The sequence below is a fragment of the Neolamprologus brichardi genome, chromosome 23 (assembly GCF_056152115.1).
Source record: "Neolamprologus brichardi isolate AB-2024 chromosome 23, ASM5615211v1, whole genome shotgun sequence".
Classification (NCBI taxonomy): domain Eukaryota; kingdom Metazoa; phylum Chordata; class Actinopteri; order Cichliformes; family Cichlidae; genus Neolamprologus; species Neolamprologus brichardi.
Genome location: NC_142125.1, coordinates 26,211,214 through 26,235,185, shown reverse-complemented (window position 1 = coordinate 26,235,185; position 23,972 = coordinate 26,211,214). Strand labels below are relative to the sequence as shown.

At 39.4% G+C, this 23,972-nt stretch overlaps 1 protein-coding gene across 2 annotated transcripts in view; it reads right to left on the bottom strand.

Moving 5' to 3' along the window:
• LOC102780512 (striated muscle preferentially expressed protein kinase-like) overlaps nucleotides 1-9,835 on the bottom strand; it is a 61,115-nt gene extending 51,280 nt beyond the window's left edge. For both annotated transcript variants that reach the window (XM_087836440.1, XM_087836441.1), the window contains exons 1-2: nucleotides 9,387-9,835; nucleotides 7,373-7,936 (exon numbers count right to left, since the gene is read on the bottom strand). In XM_087836440.1, the coding sequence (XP_087692566.1) occupies nucleotides 7,373-7,763 (391 nt within the window). In that variant the 5' untranslated portion in view covers nucleotides 7,764-7,936; nucleotides 9,387-9,835. The remainder of the gene's footprint in view (nucleotides 1-7,372; nucleotides 7,937-9,386) is intronic.
• Nucleotides 9,836-23,972: the final 14,137 nt, after the last annotated feature.

Here is a 23,972-nt window from a genome sequence, read left to right as displayed (position 1 = left end):
CTCTGATTTACTTATTTTACACATACATATAAATATACACATTTTTTCTTTATGTTAGTGTACACTGCTAGAGGACATTCCAGGTTTTAGTTAATCTTGTAATGTATTCCTAGCTGGTCGTATGTCAGCCAACAGTAGCATTAGCCATCATTGATAATTAGGACTGCCACAAACGATTATTTTGATAGTCGACTAGTCACCGATTATTTTTGCGATTAGTCAACTAATCAGATCATCATCCATTGGACGTAAACCGTACAGCTTATTGCACCAGCAGCATCTGCTCTTATATAACTATCATTAGCTTACAGCTTTAAGTGTGTAAGGTATGTGCTAACTAAAAATAAAGACAAGATGATAGTTTATTAAATTTTAATGAAATCTGCAGGTTGTTTCGGTGAAGTTTAATAAACTCAGCCGTCTGCTCCTTGCTATCTAAAATATAACAGGACACCGGAGTAAATTCTCGAGCATCTCACACTTCTGATAATCAGTTGTTTGTTTGACGTTTATTCAGCTGTGTAAAAACTATAACTTTAATCTCAGCCAAACCGATTTACTCAGGAACAAATAAAACACTGAAAAGAGTCAAACAATAACATTTTAAGTTATCTAAGTGACTTATATATCATGTTTAACCTGAGTAGCGAAAGACGGCGGTGGGTTTGAAAACGATGTGCCGGGAGTCCAGTGTTCTCACCGGCTCTAGTTAGCCTTGCCCCCGGCTAGCTATCGAGCTGGTGGGTAACAGACGTCTCCGAAAACGTCGGAGCACTTTTGAAAATATGTGGTGTCTTGATAAACTGAGCAGATATTTGAGATTTACATAGTTACATTCTCGCCTGAAAATATGTTAAATGTTTATTTTGTGACCCAGAAAGAATAATAAGAGTAATATTACTAACTAACTAGCTGCCGCCATTGTTGGAAACTAAGCAGGGCCGTGCTATAAATTCTGGGACAGAGCTACTTCTTCTTCTTCAGGGTTTAATGGCAGCTGGCATCCTTGTACATGCAGTGCTGCCATCTTCTGTTTCAGTCTGTTATTACACTCTTAAATCCTACTACTTATTCCTGCGTCTTTTGGGATCTTACAAAGCTTCAAACGACGCGTCGACTATTAAATTGGTCGTTGATGATTTTGATAGTCAACGTAATCGTGACTAGCCGACTAATCGTGGCAGCCCTATTGATAATGACTTCAACTGTTTGTCTCAAAGTGGAGAAAAAAATCTATCTCGGGATTTACCCACTTTGTGTTGTTAGCAAGTCTTTCGTCCATCGTCGCTGGATGTCAGTAATATTCTGTGGATAAATTTATTGATTACGTCTTTCAAATACCTCAACTTTTTAAACTCCCTGTGAGACATATTAAATTATGAAGCTCTTGAAAGAGTAAGAATATATATAAAACAGACATCACCTGTGTAAAAACAAAGCAAATATTACCCTCAATGCAGAAATTATTTAACTTCCTGCTTTTCCCATCTTTGGCTTGTATTTGGCAGCTTTGCAAATAAAACTTGGAAGTCATTGTCAACAGGATTTACCAAGTTCCACCTTAAATGTAAACTGAATGTCTGAGAATAATATTGCAGCCAGAGCAGGAAAAAAACAAAGATTAAAGCAAAGCTGTAGCTGTGTTTTGTGTTATGAACCCTTAGATGTCTTTGGATGTCCTTTATGTCCTTACCTAAGCTTGGGTGCCTTTTTCTAAAGAACTTTTCAAATGTTACCTTATCAGTAACTGCAAGTCGTGTCTGACATGTTCATTCACACCGCTGTATCACAGTGTTTACAATAATTTACTGTAAAAGTAGCTTAATAAAAAAAACCAAATGATGGTCAATTTGCCATTTCCTGCTGTTTCATCAAACTGCTTCATCAATCCAGCCTTATGATGTGTGATGGCACATTAATGCCGTACGACATAAGGTGACGTTAATAAAGCAGTGTGGGCTCGTGACACTGGACCGCTCTGGTTTCTGGTTGGTCCGATCACTCAGGATGATATCTTAAAGTGACAGACCTGAGTGTCTGACTCACTGAGTGATGCTCAAAAGCAGCCAGAACACGCAGTGACTGTTCCCACATGGACAAGTATACACTAAGCCTCTCCAATCCCAGCACACCCTCCTTTTCTCTTTATTCATCAAGCTGAGCGTGATTGAGTGTGACAGTGCTGCGTCTTGACCGTGGCGAAGCTATAATTATCTGTGATGTCTGCTGGTGCAATCAGAGAAGGGGGCCGACGGCATCCACACATCACTAGAGCACGAGCCCTCTGGCCGGCACGGCACATACCGGGCCATAAATAACCACAAGGAGAGTGAGAAGAGGGGAGATGTAAGAGGGAGGCAGTGGTCAGGAAGATAAGAAAATAAAACCTACAGGATGGATAAAAATAGAGAGGCAACAGTGAATGGCTGGTTTTCACGTAAGCAGCAAGAAAAAAAGAGAAACAAAGCCTCTTTTGTCCAATTTAGGCCCCTGTATGACATGTTCAAGTATATCATTATGTCCTCTAAATCGAATTTATGCTGTCTTTGTTATCACATAGACAGAAAGCTACCTTCAGCGATTCCCTTGCCACAAGAGGTCGCCACATGTAGCTACACAGGTTCGATTTGGCAGGTTGAGTTTTACGCCCTTCCTGATGTAACCCCATCTCTGGCTGGAATTGATCCAGCAACCTTTCATTTGCCAAGCAAATGTTTTAACCACTACACCAGAGTTTAAAAAAAGAAGCCTGAAACTGAATATTTAGAGCAGCCTGAGCTTTTGGCTCATAGCAATTATTTGCACATGAGCTTATTATTTGAATATTTGGCCATGTTTAATAATCTGAACATGCCAGCAGTGTATATGAAGTATGTTTCAGAAAATAGGAAAAAGCAAGAGAGGTCCACGTGACTGTTGTGTCCCATGACAGTCACATCCAACTTAGTTCTTTATTTTAGTGATTTAAGTCTGATTTAAGGTGTCAAGTGTATTGCTCTGTGCATAAGGAGGAAAAACTAAAGCAAACAAACTGAGAAACTTAATGTTGAGGATCATTTTCAATCAGTCCAAAATGAGCAGAGGGAGAATAAGATAAAGATATTAGAGGAGAAATAAATAAAGAGGTAGGTAGCCGTGATAGATCAAAACCAGAAGAGTGAGACAGAGAGTGCAGAGGAGCTGAGTGATACAGTACACCAGCTGGACCGTACGTGCCAGCTCATAGTGTGAGAGTTGCTGACATGTGAGCTCAGCAGTCAAATTTGTAGACAGGACAGGGCACCGAGACTGTGACGAAATGTTCCCAGCAATACAATGATCGCACTGCAAGCCACACAAAGCACTCAAAGTGATGATGCAAACTGGCTGTGAGTGTTCAAACCTACTAAACATCACAGAGATAAGTTTGGAAAATTAGGTCCAGTGCTCTGACTATCTACTATAGGCGCTGAAAGACTTGGATTCATGTGAAGTTTAATGTGACATTTGTGCCCAAAATGTTGGTTTTAAGTGGTCAGAATCCGAATACTTTAATAACCCCACAGAAAACGATGTAATTTGATAATATGTAAGATTTTCATGTAAAAAATTTTTATGTAAGTACAATATAAAATGGTAAATTTCATGATATGCATTCACTTTATGCCAAGCATGTTTTCTTTAATGATTGAATATTTGAATAAATAAACCTTTGATTTTACATATTTTTGTTGTATTTTACTCTAAATTATGAATAATCCTTTTTTTAAATGTACAATCTGGTAGTATGTTCCTTCTCCAGTAGGTAACAGCACCGTGGAGCCGAGATGGGCAGCGTTATTGTATTTCTGACTACTTTTTTCAAGTAACAAGTAATGTAAGGGATTACTATTGCAAATTACTATTGATTCTGTTTTTGATAGTGTCTCATGACACTGACGTAAGCGCGTGCGATGTCCGTCGCAGCAACAGACGTGTGTAGATCAACAATGGATAATATGGAGTGCGGGAGAGAGTACGACCATGCAGCGTTTAAAGCTTGGAAGTACTGACATTACTTTAACTTTCCGTAAAAAGTGACAAAAACATTAGCGTCCGCTGTTCACTCTGCGGGGGAAGAAAACTTCTTTCCTCAGCGTTTCAAATCCAAGCAAGCACCCAGCAAGCTGCCACAGGAATGTGAAATTCACAGATCCCCCCGCTGACATGACCGCTGCGACAGGACTCAGTGCTGCTGGATCTTTGATTTTATTTATTTTTTGTTGTGTTTTACTTGCATCTATTTGAAAGAGTGAGTGTAAACACAAATCATTATTTTATTTTATATGCTGGAATATGCAGAAAATAGGTTTAAATGTTAAACAATTTCTTCATCTCAAAGACAGTTGCATATATAATTTTTGCTTAATGCAATGTGCATAAAATTAAAAGATTAAAACTAATAAAACATTTTTTTAAAAGAGGCTTTCCATTTGATTCAATTGTTTATGATGGATTATGCATAAAAAATAGAACTGGGCTGAAAGTTCTATTGCTTCTATTGCTACGTATTTAGGCAGTGTTGGGTAAGTTACTTTAAAATAGTAACTTAGTTACATTACTAGTTACTTCTATCAAAAGTAACTCAGTTACTTCAAGTTACTCGTTACTTTCAAAGTAACTAGTTACTAGGGAAAGTAACTTTGGTTTTACTCAGAATTCTCTTGTTAATGTGTTGCTTCCACAACTTTGCCAGTCTTCTAGCTTGCTTACTTGCCACAGTGCACTGTGCCACCTACCAATAGAAAGGAAAAGATAATGTGCATATTTCCACGAGAGAAATCCCACGCCTGGACCGTTGTTGACTGCTGCCATGATTCTAGCCTACGTCACAGCGTCATGTGCGCCTTTTACATCCAACACAAAAACTGCAGTCGTGGTGCTTTGATTGTACTCAGAACTCAGAAATTCTGCCTTCTGAATAGGAAGATGTAGGTAACACCAGACTGCAGATGAGCTGCATACAGGGCTGGACTGGGACAAAAAATCGGCCCGGGCATTATGACTAGAGACTGGCCCACCATTATAGGAAAAATCATAAAGCCTTTGAATGAAAACAAACGCTGTTGTGACAGTGATGTACACTGTTCTGATGGTATATATGTATCAATCTATCAATCGTTCGTTGTAAGATTCAGATAATTATTTTTTAAAAGCTAGACATTTTAAATGAGAATAGGAAAGAAAAGTATTTCTTTGTGCCCCCCTCTCCTTGTTAATGCCCTACCTGCCCCCCTGGCTAAACTTTGCTAGATCCGCACCTGCACAGTTACCAGCTGTCAGCTACATAGAAAAAGGATCCTGGTGTTATTTGTCTCTCAGAAACAGTTCATAACTTCCCTTCAACTCATTCATGTCACCTAAAAGGTAAACCTGTTTCTCCATCACCTGTTCAGCTCTGATGATTCAGTAAGGACATCTCCTGGTTTCATCTTCATGTTTCCCTCTCACCAGATAACCAAACCAACATCATGACCAGCAGCTTTTACAGCTGTGGCTCCAGCAAACATCCGCTGATACTAGAAATTAATATTAAATAAATTCTAACAACAGCTGATCACGCTTAAACGTGCTGCTGTTGTTTAACGCGAAATAGGCTGGTTTCTTTCTGGCGCAATCTATCTAAATCCCAGTAACGACTAACGCGTTCCCGATTTTGGCATAATAACTAGTTACCGTGCTCGTTACCACAATAATAACGTAGTAAGTAAGTTATTAAGTAACGCGTTACTTAATAACGCGTTAGTCCCAACACTGTATTTAGGTTGTGTATAATGTTTTTAAAAAGTAACTAATTAACTAAGTAACTAATTACTTTTGAAAATAAGTAATCAGTAAAATAATGGGATTACTTTTCTGGAGAAGTAATCAGTAATTGGTAACTAATTACTTTTTTCAAGTAACTTGACCAACACTGATAGACAGAAACAAAAACATTTAGCAGACTGTTAGTCCATGATTGTGAAATGTCATTGACAAAGATACTAAATCGTATGTGCTTTCATGCAGCAGTATCTGCTACCTTTTTCATTCTGACTACTTCCCTTCATAGCCTGCACTTAAAGTAGCTGCATTACACTGCACTGACAAGATGTCAGCATGTGGGTGTTGGAAAAACTGATGTTGAAGATGTGACAGATGGGACTGATCTTTTCTTTTTCTTTTTTTCCCAGATACATAACTTATGCCTCGCATGCCTTGCTGTGTGAATTTATGCTGACAAGACCAGTCATCCTGAGCAAAACTGTCTCAGCCAAGTGTTCTAATTTTGGAAGTGATACAGAGCTGCAAAAGCAGCAGTATCTTTACCGCTAAATGACTTTTTACAGCGCCGTCACGGCCTCGGTCTTCTGTTCAATCAGCTGTTAAGCATTGGCTTGGAAATATTTACCTTCCCAAGCATTTCTGCAGATTCAAAAATCCATACAGAATGACTGACACCAAGATTTTAAAAATCTTGTAAACAAGCTATGAGGTCTTTATTTTCAGTCGAAATACATTTCTACTAAAAGTGAGAATTTACAGTATTGAAGCAAAAACCACGTCACACACTTATTTATCTGCAGAACAATCCACGCAGTGACTTTAATATCATTGTGCTTATTTGCACAGCATTATAAAATCAGCATAACACCAAGAGCTTGTCTACTACCAGAGACTGAAAGTGTAAAGCTGACATCTACTTGAATTTTGTTGTATTATTATCATCATTGCGCAGGTTGTATATATATATGCCAAAATAGCAAGTTGTCAAACTAGTGATACAACCAATAAGTGGCTGACAGTTCATGTAGACAGTCTACTTAAAGTCTTGAAGGATACGTTCCCCAGTCTACCAGGAGGTTTTCTGATTTTAGTTACAGGTGCAAAATACAAGAATAATATACAACGTCCCTAAAAAATAAGAATATTTCGTTTTCAACAGGCTTTTGACAGATTCCTAAAATATTTGTGTTTTCATGCTTTCATGCCAGGCGCCCTAATAAATTTGTTAAGAACTGTATAGCATATATCTTCTGTAATGTTCAGCTGTGCAGCAGAGAGAATGCAACAAGCTAATTTTAAGTGTTTCCCAGTGAGGCTCTGCAGACATAGACGATGGGCTGACTATATGAAACTTAAAACCCAATCTCAGCTCTTGGAACTTGGGTCGACAGTTTTTTTGTCTAAATGCGCTTTTAATAAGTAGGATAAGGTTTCAAGACAATAAAGATTAACAAGATTATTGGTGTAGTATTTGTGCAAATCACCGGTTGGTCTTACTGAATCAGTTATATATCATTAAAGCTTTAAAATCCCTCATCATGATGGCTTCTTTTGACAGGAACAATGTGTTTAAGCTCCTTGTGATTACCTTCGCCGAGGTCCATGACGGCCAAGACAGCACTGCACCTTGCCTCTCCCAGCTCATTGGTTGCCACGCAGGTGTACAAGCCAGCATCACTTGTGCGACAGTCTCGTATCCAGAGACCGCCCGAGTCCTGGGCTTCCGATGGAGATAAGAGCTCATCGTTGCGGTACCAGGCCAGCAAAGGTGTTGGACGCCCCAGCACTGACACCCTCAGTCGGATATCACAACCTGTTCCCACTGCTGCTTTACGGAGCTTACGCACAAAAACCGGTGCTGCTGGTTCTCGGATATTAGCCCCATTTTCTGGAACGTGGTCAATGCTGATTTTGGCCCTCTTGGAAGGGATGTTCGAACTGGAACTGGAACTGGAACTTGAACCGTGGCTTTCTGCCATCTTGACTTCTTAAAGACTTTTTAATTAACTGTACTTCTTATCTGGCAATTGACTGGGTTATCAAGATGAACTGCATTTATTGAATGGCTCCTCTGAAAGACTCCATTAGTTTAGATGTCTCTGGGCTCACTGGGAGTGCAGAGGGGGTTTGAGCTGGGATGTTGCACCAGGAACTGAAAAAAAACCCAGAGTATATTTACCACACTGACATCAAAGTTATCTACTGATCCCAACATGCCAAAAAAACCCAAATAAACAAACAAAAAAGAGATATTTTTTCAAAATGTATTATTTTGAAACTGGTTATTAAAATGGCTTAAAAGAGGCTGATTGTACCCTTTGTAATGTCTCTATATACCAAGTGAAAGTAAAGTCATTATAAGTGACAAAAAAGCATGCTGGTCTTCAGTGCAAACCTGAATATTTTTGCAGCAGAGCCTATGAAATTGTGAGAAGCCCAGGTTTACTACAGGCTTTAGTGGGAAAACTGAGCTTGTTAATGTGTTTTAACCCAAAATGTGACCTTTCCTTATAACCCCAATTCCCCCCAAAAATTGGATGATGTGAAAAATGTAAATAAAAACAGAGTGCAATGATTTGCAAATCTCAAAAAAACATATTTTATTCACGGTGGAGAACAGAAAACATATGAAATGTTTAAACTGGGACATTTTAGTATTTCATACAAAATATTAGCTTATTTTGAAGCTGACAGCAGCAACACAAAAGCCTGGAAAAATAAGTGGAACTAACAAGCAGCTGCTGGAGGCACATTACCATAGTAACATGTTTGTAACATGAATAAGTTTAATGTAAGTAAGTTAAGTAAAGACGGGCAGTCGTTCACCCATCGGCAAAAAAACTCCATCTACAAATTGTGAAACAATTTCTGAATAATGTTTCTCAGGGTAAAACTGTAAAGATTGTGAATATTTCATCATCTGCAGAACATAACATCATCAAAAGATTCAGAAGAGCTGGAAAAATCTCTTTGTACAAAGGCTGAAAATCAATACTGGATGCTCATGATCTTCAGGTCCAAAAAAAAGTGAGGATTCTGCCTTAGAAATCACTGCAGGGACACTTTCAGCAGTCACTGTATGTGTATGTCATTATTGTATGTCCTCTCATTTTGGCACCCGTGCCACAAAACTGATGAACCACAGAGAAGTCAAGCTGTGGTAGCCAGGAGGGAGAACCAATTTTAAAACCCTTTGGATGCCACTAGTGCATCTTAGACTAAACAACAACCTGTAGCTTGCAGAGTGGTACAAGTTGTCAAAGGACTGTGACGCCAAAGGTCGTGATTTGGTTTCCTTCACCCACCTGCAGTTAATGTTAGCAATTTTTTTCTAAATGATAATGATACTAATCAAATGAGGGAAAAATTCGTTCAATTATTCAATTATGACAATAAAATAACATTTATTGCCATTTAAAGGGCAGAATTTCATAAGCAGGTGTAGGAAAAAGTGTAGTGATCAATCCAGATGACAGCAAGTGGAGAAGCAAAATTAAAGAATAGCTGGCGTATTTCTTTCATGTGTTAATGTATGATGTTTTATATGCTGATCCAAGGAGTCGCCTAAAATAGGCTATATAATAGAAAGTAATGCACCTTACCTCTCTCTTGCCATCAAAGCCGACAAGAATCCCTTTGGACATCCCCGCAAAGTCCATGTTAAGGTAACAAGATCCATGGAGCAAAATGTTTCATCTCAAATCATTTGCTAAAGCCCGTGTCTCTCAGTGTCCTCAGCGAGCACGGGCTGTAGGTGTAAGGCCACCCTAGATCATGTAGCATTAGCAGCCACGGCCATGGTCCCTTTCAACAGCTTGAACCCTGGTGAAGGGTGAGACAGAGACAGATCCCTTTTTTCCTAAATGTCAAACGACTCAGGCCTTCCGGTCTTGTGTTTTTACCATTAAAAAAAAATGTAAGTGCTTTTTAAAATCTACATCCTTTTTAGGCTTTAATGTTCTCAAGTCGGTTCGTGTTATCTGTCTCCTTCTCTCCCTTGTCACTGCTTCACCCCCAACTCCTGCAGGTCGGGAACGACAGCTGCACCACCACAGATAGGTCACATTTCCTAGCCTGCAATGTATAACCTATTCTCTCTCACACACACACACACACACACACACACACACACACACACATGCATGCGCAAAGCACTCACACTCCTAGCCCTTTAGATAATGTTATCAAGCAAAGTGTGTGCATCTCTGAGTGTGTGTGTGTGTGTGTGTGTGTGTGTGTGTGTGTGTGTGTGTGTGAGCGTTGGAATTGCTATAAAAAGAAAGTCTAAGAATAAAGACAGGAGTGATTCATAGAACTGTAGGGCGGTGATATAACGATACAATCTAACTGGGAGGAATATTTACTATGTTTGTTTAACTGAAGCATAGTGAGCAGCTGTAGGTTTTGTAGAGCTTTTATAAAAATAGTTCTAAGTTGTTGCAGCTTGTTTTTCACTCGCTCCATCTCTCTTTTATTTTGGTAAACTTCCATTCACTGATCAATATTTCAATAAGAATTTGGGCTTTAAATTCAAAGCAGTGCTTGACCAGTTTTTACAGACACATTTGAATGACAGCCTGGATAGCTAAGTTAGTGTGGCAGTGAGCAAGGTGCATCATATTCAGTACCACTGTAGGTACGTCTGTTTAACTCCTCTTAACCCAAATATGTAATCAGCCAATCACATGGCAGCAACTCAATACATTTAGGCATGTAGATGTGGTCAAGATGACCTGCTGAAGCTCAATCTGAGCATCAGAACGAAGAAGAAAGTTCAATTAAGCGACTTTGAATGTGGCATGGTTGTATTTTATAAACAGCCATCTCTAGGGTTTCAGACCACAGAGAATGGCCTGAAAATAACCATTGAGCAGCAAGTTTGTGGGAGAAATTGCTTTATTGATGACAGAGGTCAGAGGCGAATGGGCTGACTTCTTTAAGGTAATAGGTACTGTATGCAACAGTAACTCAAATAAGCAGCTCGTTACAACTAAGGTATGCAGAAGAGCATCTCAAATGCCACAGAAGACCACACTCCTGTAGGCTAAACAGGAAACTAAGGGACTTAGAGAAGATTTGAAAAACGTCGCCTGAGTCTCAATTTCTGCTTCAACATTCAGATGGTGGAGTCAGAATGTGCTGTAAACAGATTTATTCTGCTTGTATCAACAGTTCAAGCTGCCAACGGTGTAACGGTGTGGGGGATATATTCTTGGCACACTTTGGGCCCTTTATTACTAAATAAGCATCATTTAAATACCACAGCCTAGTTAAGTATTTTTGCTGACCATGTCCATCCTTTATGACCACAGTGTTCCAGCAGACTAACACACTATGTCACAAAGCTGAGATCATCTCAAACTGGTTTCTTGAACATGAAGATGAGTTCACTGTAAATGACAAACACAGTCACCAGATCTCAGTCCAATAAACCAGCTTTGGGATGTGGTGAAACAGGAGATTCTCATCAGCCAACAAATCTACAGCAACTGCATGATGTTGTCATGTCAACATGAACCAAAGTCAAAAAGTCGTTATATAAAGAAGAGTGTCTGATTTGCCATCCATCTGCTTCAAATGTGTCAGAGGAGGACTCCAAGGCCACCGCAGTACAAGACACTACAGTGGTTCTGTCTGGACTGGCTCCTTTTATTCCTCCTTTTCAATCAGTGGTCATTATTACAGAGTACTCAGGAGTCCATAAAACCAAGAAGAAGGAGAAAATAAATGGCTTCTTCTGAAAAACTCCTTCAAATACTGTGCTGTTGCTGTGGAAACAGTCACCGAGAGACTTGATAAGCTACATGATTGTAATCAAACAAAAAGGTCAGGTAAAGTAATAATACAACATAAGAAAAGATGCTCACATTTTCTTTACAAACAAAAATAGTACATTCAGAATTTACTTTTATAGTAAAACATAGAATCTTACTATCACATAAAGAATCACATTTATAAATGAGCATTATTCAGGAAGGGAATAACTTCCTAATACCTTCCTGATTATAATGCTATTATTCAATGAAAAAGCTACATTTAACCACAAACTAGAATTTGCTCAACAATTATCATTGCAAACTTAAGTCTCCATATGTCCAGTTGATTATGAGCTCAGCCGTTTGCTTCTGCGATTCCAAATAGCTCAAATAACCAATATGAAAGCAATAACTGGTGTATCTCAGTATTTTTCTGTTTTGTCTGTGGTACCTCCATGTCAGTTTGATCTCTGTTTACTGTCGCCAATCTAGAGAGAGAATGTGGAGAGGTGACTTGAACTGGTATCGAGCTGAGTGAAGCTGGAAGGTCACCTGTTAATTGACCATAACTTACCAACCACAACTAGCCTAATAGTTAGGTATGTTAACATGGTCTATAGGCCATGATTCACCTCAAGCCATAAAAGCCATAAAAACCATAAAAGGACCTTCAGATTCTGGGTTTGTTTTTCAGCCCAAAGGTTGGCACTTATGTTTGTATGGGGGGGGCACCAAGTGCCAAAATAAATGAACTAAATACTAGGGGTGGGTTTTTATAATCGATTTATCGATTAAAATCGATTCTGGCTTGGATAACGTGAAATCAATTCATTCAAATCCTGAATCGATTTTTTAATATAAATTTATTTTGCCCGAAATGCCAGAATCTCAGGTGAAAGATCACAAAATTTCAACAACCACCAAACAGCTAAGACAGTAAATGAGAGCAGGTACACGGATTCTGCACAAAGATGTAAACACAGAGCGGGACCCGCAGATCAGAGTCAGTGAGATGTCGCCTTTCTCACCTGACGGCACAGACATGGTCAGGGCTGAAAGCCGACAGCTCGCTGATTCTGATCTGTCGGCGGGTCCGCGCTTTGTGTTTACGCCTTTTTTGCGCTGATTCTAAAGCTGTTAGTTTGATCTCTCTCCAAACAATATTGACTGAACCAGCAGCAAAAGAAGATCCAAACTTCACATAAACATCGTCATGAATTCCCTCTGACTTTTACTGTTTTGCTTCCACCACCATAAAATCACACTTCATGCACAGCTCTCTCTCTCTCTCTTTCTCTCTCTCCCTCTCTCTCTCTGTACTGTTTTCTGCATTATTCGCTTGCTTGTTACGCACAAGTCTACCGTTGGTTACAGCGCTGTCGGCCGCTGTTTTTTTTCCGTGTACATACTTCTGAAAAGAAAAAGTAATTTCTGCCATTCAATACTGAACAAATTTAAACTTTTTAAAATTATGCAAAATGCAAAACGCTTAGCCGTGTCTCTAATAAAACCGCTGTAACGTCAGAGGTAACGTTCATTAATTTTCATTAATGTTCATTAATGGTTTTCTTTCGTTTTTGATGTACTGCAGAATATTTTTATAAAATCCCAGGCCAGGAAAACCTTCATGTTTTTCTGTGTTTTATCTTCAGCTACTTTGACACAAAGGCATCTGCTGTGACACTCACGCCTGTGATAAAGTCTTGCGTGTGTCAGCTTCCTTTTTATAGATACAAAAATATGTAAATTTACTGATCTGAATTATAATATTTCTGACTGTCAGAATTTCCCATATTCAAATCGAATCGTGCATCGAATCGATTCGGGACCTTGTGAATCAGAATCGAATTGATTCTAGAAATCAGTGACGATACCCAGCCCTACTAAATACATAATAATTATTTATATTTTGAATAATGAATGATTTTCCATTTTATTTTATTAACACATTTAATTAATTATTTAATGATGTTTTTAATTTCTTTATTTTGGCACTCAAGGCCCTCCACACTTGGAATCCTTCCAATTTACCATAATGCCTCTAGCTGCAACAAACTGTTGGCAAACTGAGGACAAGATTATTTTTCTTTTCTAAATACACTGCATTTACAAAACTCTGGACTCCATAAGACACATACAGCACCTCTTTGATCTTAAGAGTGCCAGACGAATGACACTCCCCTTTCTGTCAGTGTAAAGAAGTTTAACTACACATTTAATTCCTCAAATGTCTCAATATAAGAAGAAAAAAAGTACAAATTCAACAGTATGTCTCATGTTTTCTACTTGATAAACAAATGTAGCTTTAGTAAATGAAAGAAATCTATCAGCAGAACTCTTTGAACTGAATTGTAAGAAATAAATGTTTGAAGTTAAATAGAAAGTTCTGGTAGGTCACTGCGATCATGTAATTGTAAAATTGTAATTGTAAAACGTTTTATTTTTGTTAATTCACAGAAAATGGCCCTTTCTTTTTCTTTCTCAAATACACTCAAAGTAAAGTACACAGGTGACTCTTGTCATTATAGGTATTTCTTCAATAATAGCATAATACTTTGATCTACTTTCACCTCCACAGTGACAAGAACTTGTCTGCCATATGTGTAGCTCAGCTAATGGTGACTGAGCTTAAAAAGAGCCAGATATGCTTCAGATCCCTCTGACTTTATCCCTTTTTCAAGTTTGACTTCAAGGAGCTGCTGCTGTGCTGACAGACCCCTAAAGTCTTTCAGTTTGCCTACAGTCACAGAAACTTCAAGATTTTTATATATGGTACTGGATATATATATATATACAGTGGGGCAAAAAAGTATTTAGTCAGCCACCGATTGTGCAAGTTCCCCCACTTAAAATGATGACAGAGGTCAGTAATTTGCACCAGAGGTACACTTCAACTGTGAGAGACAGAATGTGAAAAAAAAATCCATGAATTCACATGGTAGGATTTGTAAAGAATTTATTCGTAAATCAGGGTGGAAAATAAGTATTTGGTCAATAACAAAAATACAACTCAATACTTTGTAACATAACTTTTGTTGGCAATAACAGAGGTCAAACGTTTACTATAGGTCTTTACCAGGTTTGCACACACAGTAGCTGGTATTTTGGCCCATTCCTCCATGCAGATCTTCTCAAGAGCAGTGATGTTTTGGGGCTGTCACCGAGCAACACGGACTTTCAACTCCCGCCACAGATTTTCTATGGGGTTGAGGTCTGGAGACTGGCTAGGCCACTCCAGGACTTTCAAATGCTTCTTACGGAGCCACTCCTTTGTTGCCCGGGCGGTGTGTTTTGGATCATTGTCATGTTGGAAGACCCAGCCTCGTTTCATCTTCAAAGTTCTCACTGATGGAAGGAGGTTTTGGCTCAAAATCTCACGATACTTGGCCCCATTCATTCTGTCCTTAACACGGATCAGTCGTCCTGTCCCCTTGGCAGAAAAACAGCCCCATAGCATGATGTTTCCACCCCCATGCTTCACAGTAGGTATGGTGTTCTTGGGATGCAACTCAGTATTCTTCTTCCTCCAAACACGACGAGTTGAGTTTATACCAAAAAGTTCTACTTTGGTTTCATCTGACCACATGACATTCTCCCAATCCTCTGCTGTATCATCCATGTGCTCTCTGGCAAACTTCAGACGGGCCTGGACATGCACTGGCTTCAGCAGCGGAACACGTCTGGCACTGCAGGATTTGATTCCCTGCCGTTGTAGTGTGTTACTGATGGTGACCTTTGTTACTTTGGTCCCAGCTCTCTGCAGGTCATTCACCAGGTCCCCCCGTGTGGTTCTGGGATCTTTGCTCACCGTTCTCATGATCATTTTGACCCCACGGGATGAGATCTTGCGTGGAGCCCCAGATCGAGGGAGATTATCAGTGGTCTTGTATGTCTTCCATTTTCTGATGATTGCTCCCACAGTTGATTTTTTCACACCAAGCTGCTTGCCTATTGTAGATTCACTCTTCCCAGTCTGGTGCAGGTCTACAATTCTTTTCCTGGTGTCCTTCGAAAGCTCTTTGGTCTTGGCCATGGCGGAGTTTGGAGTCTGACTGGTTGAGGGTGTGGACAGGTGTCTTTTATACAGATGATGAGGTCAAACAGGTGCCATTCATACAGGTAACAAGTGGGGGACAGAAAAGCTTCTTACAGAAGACGTTACAGGTCTGTGAGAGCCAGGGATTTTCCTTGTTTGAGGTGACCAAATACTTATTTTCCACCCTGATTTACGAATAAATTCTTTACAAATCCTACCATGTGAATTCATGGATTTTTTTTTCACATTCTGTCTCTCACAGTTGAAGTGTACCTCTGGTGCAAATTACTGACCTCTGTCATCATTTTAAGTGGGGGAACTTGCACAATCGGTGGCTGACTAAATACTTTTTTGCCCCACTGTATATATATATATATATATATATATATATATATATATATATATATGCAATTTACATATTGCATAATACAAGAAACACCCAATGCATTAACCTAAAATTGTCACCTGATGTGTTAAAGTCTAGCACAAAGAGATGTGCATTTGTTCAGTGTTGGGAGACATAATTACATTATCAACATATCTACGAGTATACTACCTTTTACTTTTTGCATTTATCAACATGGTTACAGATGTAACAGTCTTGCCTGAACTTATCTCACCTAAACCCACTCAGTGTTGTTGATGTGTCAATAATTTTCTCAGAGAATTTCCTTCAAGTCACGAGGATTAAAAATGAAAAAGAAAGAGAAAAACAGCAGCTCATGAAAACAATTTATGTATATTTTTATACTTAAATTATATATTGTTAGCTTGACTAATCTTTGTTTTAGCAAACCTACTGAGAGAAATTGTTCCATGTTAAAAAATAAATAAATAAAATTATATTCTCAATTACTATTTAGCATACCCTAAAACACCTTTTTGGCTTGCCACATTATAAACCCACGCAATGTTTTATTTTCTTATGAATACATTTTTGAGCCCTCAGGGGGACAAAAAGGATACAAAGCAGGAAAAGCCCTTTCTTATTTCTTATTTCTTATTCTGTCAACCATCGCTTAACCTGATTTTTGCTTCGCATCTCTATTAAGAACCCCAGCAGTGATGATCTTTGTTTATTGATTTATTTACACACTGATTTACTGATTAAATTTTTTTTTTTTTTGTTTAATTTTTTACGCTCCATAATGTGGCAGCTCCTATGAGTCCTCATATGTTTTGTATTTTTTTATATTCAGTCCCTTAATTTTCCCATCAGGCTACATCTGACTCTTGACCTTTCTCCTGTATAATCATGAGTAAAACGCTCTGTTAGCTGTTTTCTCACCAGCTTTCCAAGCTCTATGGCTGGGACTAAATACACAAGGCAATATTGGGATGGATTAGATGGTTTTTATCATTTGTTTTGTTTGCAAATTAAGTATAAGCTAATACTAATACTGCTTGTAAATGTAATCCATAGAGCAGGTTTGTATTCAATGAGTTTATGCTGGTTTATTACTAGAAAGTCTTATTTTCTATTTTATCATTAATATTACTTAAACTCATTCATGTTTTTCTGTTTTGTCTACATTTCAATGTTAGTTGTCATGTCATTAAATTTAACTAATAATTATAATCACAACTTTGAGCAATTTTCATAATTTTTCTCTTGGGTGGCTGCATGTAGTACTATTTTTCACCTTCATCTAACAAGGGAAAAAAGACACAAATGCCTTCAGGGTTGTGTCAGGAAGGACATCTGGCATAAGAACTGTCCAGATCAAACATGTGGAGCCACCTGGTGATCCTGTGTGAATAAGGGAGCACACCATTTTACATACCTGTTCTTGTAAACTGCACTTGAACAATGTTCTACACATACAACTTGATTCATCGGCTGATACTGTGGTAACAATGTTTTAAAGTGCCAGGTATTGTCACTAAGACACATTCTGCAGCTCCACCTGCTGGATGCTGAGGCATCACAAGCGTGTTCAGACAGTGGAATCTCTCCCAGTGGTGGAGTGAAGCCAGGTACATTTAATCAGCTACAACACTGTAAGTGCAGTTCTGAAGTATTTGAGGATTGCCATTTTATGCTTATGTTATCATTCAGATCTAAGTTGTCAGCAGTTCACTGAAGAGTCATTTTTAATTTTTAGATGGTTTTAATAAAATCATTGTTGGAAGCCTAATCAGATCAAACTACCCCGTACTTTTTGTTGTAGAATTTCTTTTTTCTCTCAGTCATTAATCATCTCATAAAACCTCACACTGAGAGATGCACTGGAGGGATCATGTCTGCTTTAAGCACCACTGGCCAACGTTATCAGACTGGGAAGGGATTTTGCAGTGGTAAGTAGAAAAAGCTCTACTTCACTCTACTTCAGCAATTTAATAACGCATACAGATGAGCGATAGCATCATCATATAGTGCAGTTCATCAGTCAAAAGGCATTTTTTAATAAAAAAAATGATGACACTTTTAGTCCGTTTTGATGATAACTCCCATCCCAATTCCTGAAAGGTTTAATAGAAGTAAAAAGAACAGAATGCAATGATTTCAAAATCCCATAAATCTTTTTTTAATTTAAAATAGAAAATAGAAAACATATCAAATGTTTAAACTGAGAAAACGTAGCATTTAATGAAAAAAGGTCATTCTGAATTTGATGGCAGTAACTCATCAACAAACTTTCCTACTTTTTAACATCCCCTCTTCTTTTAACTACAGTTTATAAACATCCAGTACCAAATGGCCAGTTTAGTACAATGTTGGGCCCTTTGAGAGGTGCCAAGATCCACAACTGGTCATTAGCACACCACTCCCGGAGTTGTGGCATACATGCCAGTACTACAACTGTAAGCCCCTATTCTTAGATGGACAGCTTCATTAGCCACTGCCTATCTGTTAACAGTTTGTTTGTCTCACTCTCCATGCATGAGAATCTGCTAGGATTGGTGCTAAAAGATGTGATTTACACATACATGTTTCTATCAGACCACTTAAAGTCTGCTTTCATGCGCATTATAATGTTAAAGTTTGCCTATTTACTTAATGTGTAACTGGGCTATGAGACTACGGTATATAGGAACTATATGTGTGTTTGGCTGTTATATTGTCTGCTGTCTAAACATATATGTATCATTTTTTAAGGGATTCTTATAGCAAAACTAAATGCTTACAAACCCACTCTTTCATTCAAATGAACACCACATTAGGGCTGTTTTCACTTAGGGGTTTTATATTGAGGTCATATGATGTGTGAATGAGGACCCAAATCCAGACTGGTGTGTTAGAGCTATTAAACAGAAAATAAACATTTACTCAGGGGCATCAGAAAAGGCCAAGTGCAGCCATAAAACAAAGCCCATTAATCCAAACAGGGAAACAACAGTGGAAAACAGAATCAGGAGCACAACACAACAGAGAGTTAAGGCAAACTGAGGCTTTAACTACACAGACACTGATGGCTGAAGACACAGCTGAGGAACAAAACACACTTAAACTAAATCAGGTTGAGGAGACAAGGTAAGTAAAACTGAATGTAGTACACAAAAATGTTTGGGGGTTTTTCTTGTAAGTGTTTAAGTCCTGATCCAGTTGGCCTGCTACCTCAGATGGTTAGAGTGTGGTGCTGATAATGCCGAGGTCCAAGGTCAATCCCCAATGACAATGGGAATCCCCATGTCTAGGCAGAACGTTCTGCCCAGACGTTCAGAGAGAATTCAAGAAATGTGTGTTACCTCCTCCTCTGTTATAGGAATTCCATGTCGTTTGCACAAATACCTGTGGTACCATGTTTCCAGTGCACAATTCTGTATCTAATTTACACCTTACAACCATAGATATGATTAGACTACAAATCTGAAATCTATCAGGCCTACTTATTCTACCAAAAATAAATAAACAATTTGATCTAGGTCACATTTCTCCCATGTGTCATGTTCTAAAATCAAAAGTAGTCCCACCTGAGTGAATATCAGACATCCATTCACTAGTACAATAATATAACAAATGTGGATAGAGATGTAGATCTAGCCACCTGTAGGTTGGATAGTGATGGTTGTTAAAGTGCTGGTAACACTGAAGTCATGGGTGCAGGCTTGATATTGGCTGGTACAGCTTTGATTTTAGTATCAAATGGGTTTCAAGCTCCAGTATGACAGGAACAAAGTTAATGTTGTTTGAAGTAGTTGAAGTAAATCACATTAACAACAGTATTGCTGTTTTTGTCCTCCCTCCACTTTAACTGTGGTGCAAGAAAAGCCAGCAAGCCCTCTTACTTTGAAACTTTTTGTTTGTTTCTTGGCAGTCAAAATCCAAAATCATAATAAGATAAGGTAAGATACATTAACTTAGTCCCACACTTGAGAAATTTGTTTTGTTACAGCAGAAAGTGAACAGTGCAAGGTCACAGTAGCAGAAATCAGGAAAAAACACCGGAATAGGATAAGATAATAAGAATAAGATACTGTACACAATAGAATAGAATAAAATACTATATACAACAGAATAAAATACAATGCTGTCAGAAAAAGAGAATTGCACTTAATGTAATTGCACACGTGTGGATGTGTATGTTTGATCAGCTGCGAAGTCTTTGTTGTAGAGTCTGACAGCAGTGGGGAGGAAAGACCTCTCCGTCCCACATCGTGGGTGCCGCAGCCACTGAAGGAGCTGTTCAGTGCTGTTCAGCTGTTCAGTGCAGTCTCCTGCATGGGGTGGTGATGTCACTCACCACCTCCACTGAGTCCAGAGGGCATCCTAGAACAGAGTTGGCCCTCCGGATAAGCCTGTTCAGTCTCTTCCTGTCTTGAGCAGAGATGCTGCCGCCCCAGCAGACCACACAGTAAAAGATGGCTGAGGCCACCACAGAGTCATAGAAAGTCTTCAGGAGTGGGCCCTTCACTCCAAAAGAGCTGAGTCTACGCATCAGGTACAGCCTGCTCTGCCCTTTCTTGTAGAGGGCATTTGAATTATGAGTCCAGTCCAGTTTATTGTAGCTGTCCACAGCCTCAATGTCCATGCCTTGAATGTTTAGTGGATGCAGTGGAGGATGTTTGTCCCTGCGGAGGTCTACCACCAGCTCCTTGGTTTTACTAATACATTTAATACATTCTATTGCCAGAAGCATTCACTTGTCCGCCTTTACAGACATTTGAACTTGAGTGACATCCCTTTTTTAATCCATAGGGTTTGATATGATGTCGGCCCTCCCTTTGCAGTTAGTACAGCTTCAACTCTTTTGGGAAGACTTTCCGCAAGATTTAGGAGTGTCGGGGGGAAATTTTCCTCTAGAAGCACATTTGTGAGGTCACAGACTGATGTCGGATGAGAAAGCATGGCTTACAGTTTCCACTCTAATTCATCTCAAAGGTGTTCTTTCAAGTTAAGGTGAGGACTCTGCGCAGGCTTGTCTTCCACACCAAACTCACTGATCCATGTCTTTATGGATGGGGAAATGTGATTGATCACTCCAGAGAATACATCTCCATTGTGCTACAGTCCAGTTGTGCAGTGCTTTACACCTCTGCATCCGACGCTTTGCATCACGATTGATGATGCAAGGCTTGGATGCAGCTGTTTCCATGGAAACCTATTCCAAGAAGCTCTCTATTCTTGAGCAAATCTGAAGGCCACGTGAAGCTTGAAGGTCTTTAGTGATTGACTCTGCAGAAAGTTGGCGACCTCTGTGAGCATCATGCCCTGCCACTTTGTGCTATGCCTAGGCATGTGTAGGTGCTTGATTTTAAACATAGAAGTGATGTGAACACCTGAACTGAGTGATTTGGATGGTTCAGTGAATACTTTTGGCGATATAGTTTACCTCAGAGTGACCTACACTTGAGAAACAGTGAGAACATCACTTCATTTCATAAAAGTTTCCAGAGCATCCTCTTCCACTATTACGTACTGTTCCTTCTAGTTACTGGTGTGGCTATAAATCCAATGCTGACAAAGGTCTGGATTCCTTTATTGTCATTATGAGCACACAAAAACATTAAAAATATCACTATCAAAATAGAACCACATTAAAAGACTATAGTATAACTTTCTGTTAAACAATGAATAATGAAATAAAGTAATAAAAAAAGATGGTATAGCACTGAATAAGAACATTAAATTTAAAAAAAAAATGTGTGTGTATATACACAGGGGTGCAACGATACACACAATTCACGGTTCGGTTCGGTTCGATACTTTGGTGTCACGGTTCGATATTTTTTCGATACAAAAAAAATGTTCATGCCTTTTTATTAATTTGTCATTTTCACGGCACATTTTGCACCACCTCTCTGTGCGTTCATCATTTGTTTCAAGCCAGCTCACCTCCTGTAACCACTTTTCCGAGAATACGCGCTTCTTTTGTGGTTCTAACTCCTTCTGACATTTCTTTGGAGGTGGAGGAACATCACAGTAATTGCTTAAAGGAGCTTCTTCGACATCTTTAAGAGTTCTAAACAAATGTCTGTCCTCCTCCAGAAAATCTTATGTACGCAAACACGTGTTGCAACTTCTTATCTTGTGCGCGTTTTTTATTTTGACAGCGAATGCGCACCTGCAGACCACTTATGTGTAGACCTGGTTATTTAGCTCGTCATATTGCAGCCACAGAAATTCTTTTGTCCATGAAACCATAAAGCTGCACTTTCTTTTTGCCTTATAGTCTGATTTGTCATAACTTTTCCGTTTTGTGGAAAGCTTTTCTTTGGCTGTCACTTCTTCACCCTGACCTGTCTTATTTGGCTCAGCAGAACTAAAATATATATCCTGCTGCTTTTACACACGCACTCACATAACGCTCAGCGATTCTCTGCGCAATCAACCTCTCACATGTTTAAGCTGCAGGAGATTTCACTTGTCATGTTTGCATAGTAAGCTAACGATTGATAAGACGATGTCAGAGGAATTGGTGCGCAAATTATCATCACTCACCAATCAGTGCTGTTGCTCTCTATACACAGTTCACGCGATTGCAAAGTGAAAGCAAAAAACAAGCGCAAATTCAAACGCGATTTCAATATGTCACATATTGATAGTGGCTCACCGATGCCAATGACATAATTACCCAGCTACATTTCCGAAAGAATGCAAAAGCATTGACATATATTTTTCCTTCCTACGATAGGCCGACAGGCAGGGCAGGGCAGCCCGACTGGAAAAATCGCTAGCCCCGGGACGTCGGGCTAGCGATTTTGCGAGCCCTGTATCTGATTGAGGAATCACTCATCTTTGGAAAAGAGAGTTTATTACAGAGAAATGGCTCTTTCCAAAATAAAAGCTATACTATACGCTTCTTCTGGGGTATATTCTCAGCAGCATATTAAACATATCAGGTCCCCATAAGGAGAATCATGTGCTAACGGCTGTCTAAATGACTCGGGTAAAGTTTGTAACATGCGTGCTTGTTGTTTTTGTCTGCTTCCACTTGTCTTTGCACTAGGATGATGTCGGCGTAAATGTGCAGTCATATTCGTTGTGTTCCCACTAGTGCTGTCAGCGTTAATCTGAAATGAGGTTAACGCCACAACACGGCAAATCTCCATTAACAAGCTACCGCGGATCGCCCCATGCGTGGGGCTGGACGGCCAACACGTTAACGAGCTAACTGCGCTAACGCACTAGTTCCCACCCATGTAATTGAGCATTGCTGGCACATCCAACATACTGTTTTACTTTTGTCCATGAGTGCTTACCTTCAGGGTCATACGTCACATGAAAACCAAAATAGTTCCAAACGCCAGATCTGAATGAGGGTGGGGGAGGTTCAATTTGCCATGTTGCAAGGAGAGCTTAACTTCTGTCTCGCTAGCTTGCCCTGTGCTCAGTGAATCTGTGTTCGACTACTCCGCCTAGGCTGCACTGTCGAGCGCAGATCCACTGAGCGCTCAACACAGACAGCATCGTCAGAAGAAAAGTTGATAAAATAAATAAAAAATGTTGTATTGTTCGATACATATGCGTACCGAACCGAAAGCACTGTATCGAACGGTTCAATATTGATACGAGTATCGTTGCACCCCTAATATATATATATGCACGATAACAATCTGTATGGCTTATGTGTGATCAGCTATTGTACTGTCCATCCATTTATGATGTGCATTTGAATTTAACTGTCAAGCTGTTATTGCTCTGATTTCCAGGCTGTGATACTTTTTGCCTGAAGGCAGGAGAATAGTCTGTGACGGGGATGAGCAATGTCCCTCGTGATCCTTTTTGGCCTTGTCAGGCAGCGTTGTTGCACTAAGCCCCCAACAGGTGGCAGTAAGTCCCCAACAATCTTCTCAGCAATCTGCCTTTCTGTCTGAGACACCGTTACTCTCATACCACAGAGACACAGACAGTGTGCTGCACGCTCTATGTGGTGCCTCAGTAGAAAGTGGTGATGACAGATGGGTTAAGATGAGTTACTTTTAACCTCTGGGGAAAATGCAGGCGCTGGTGA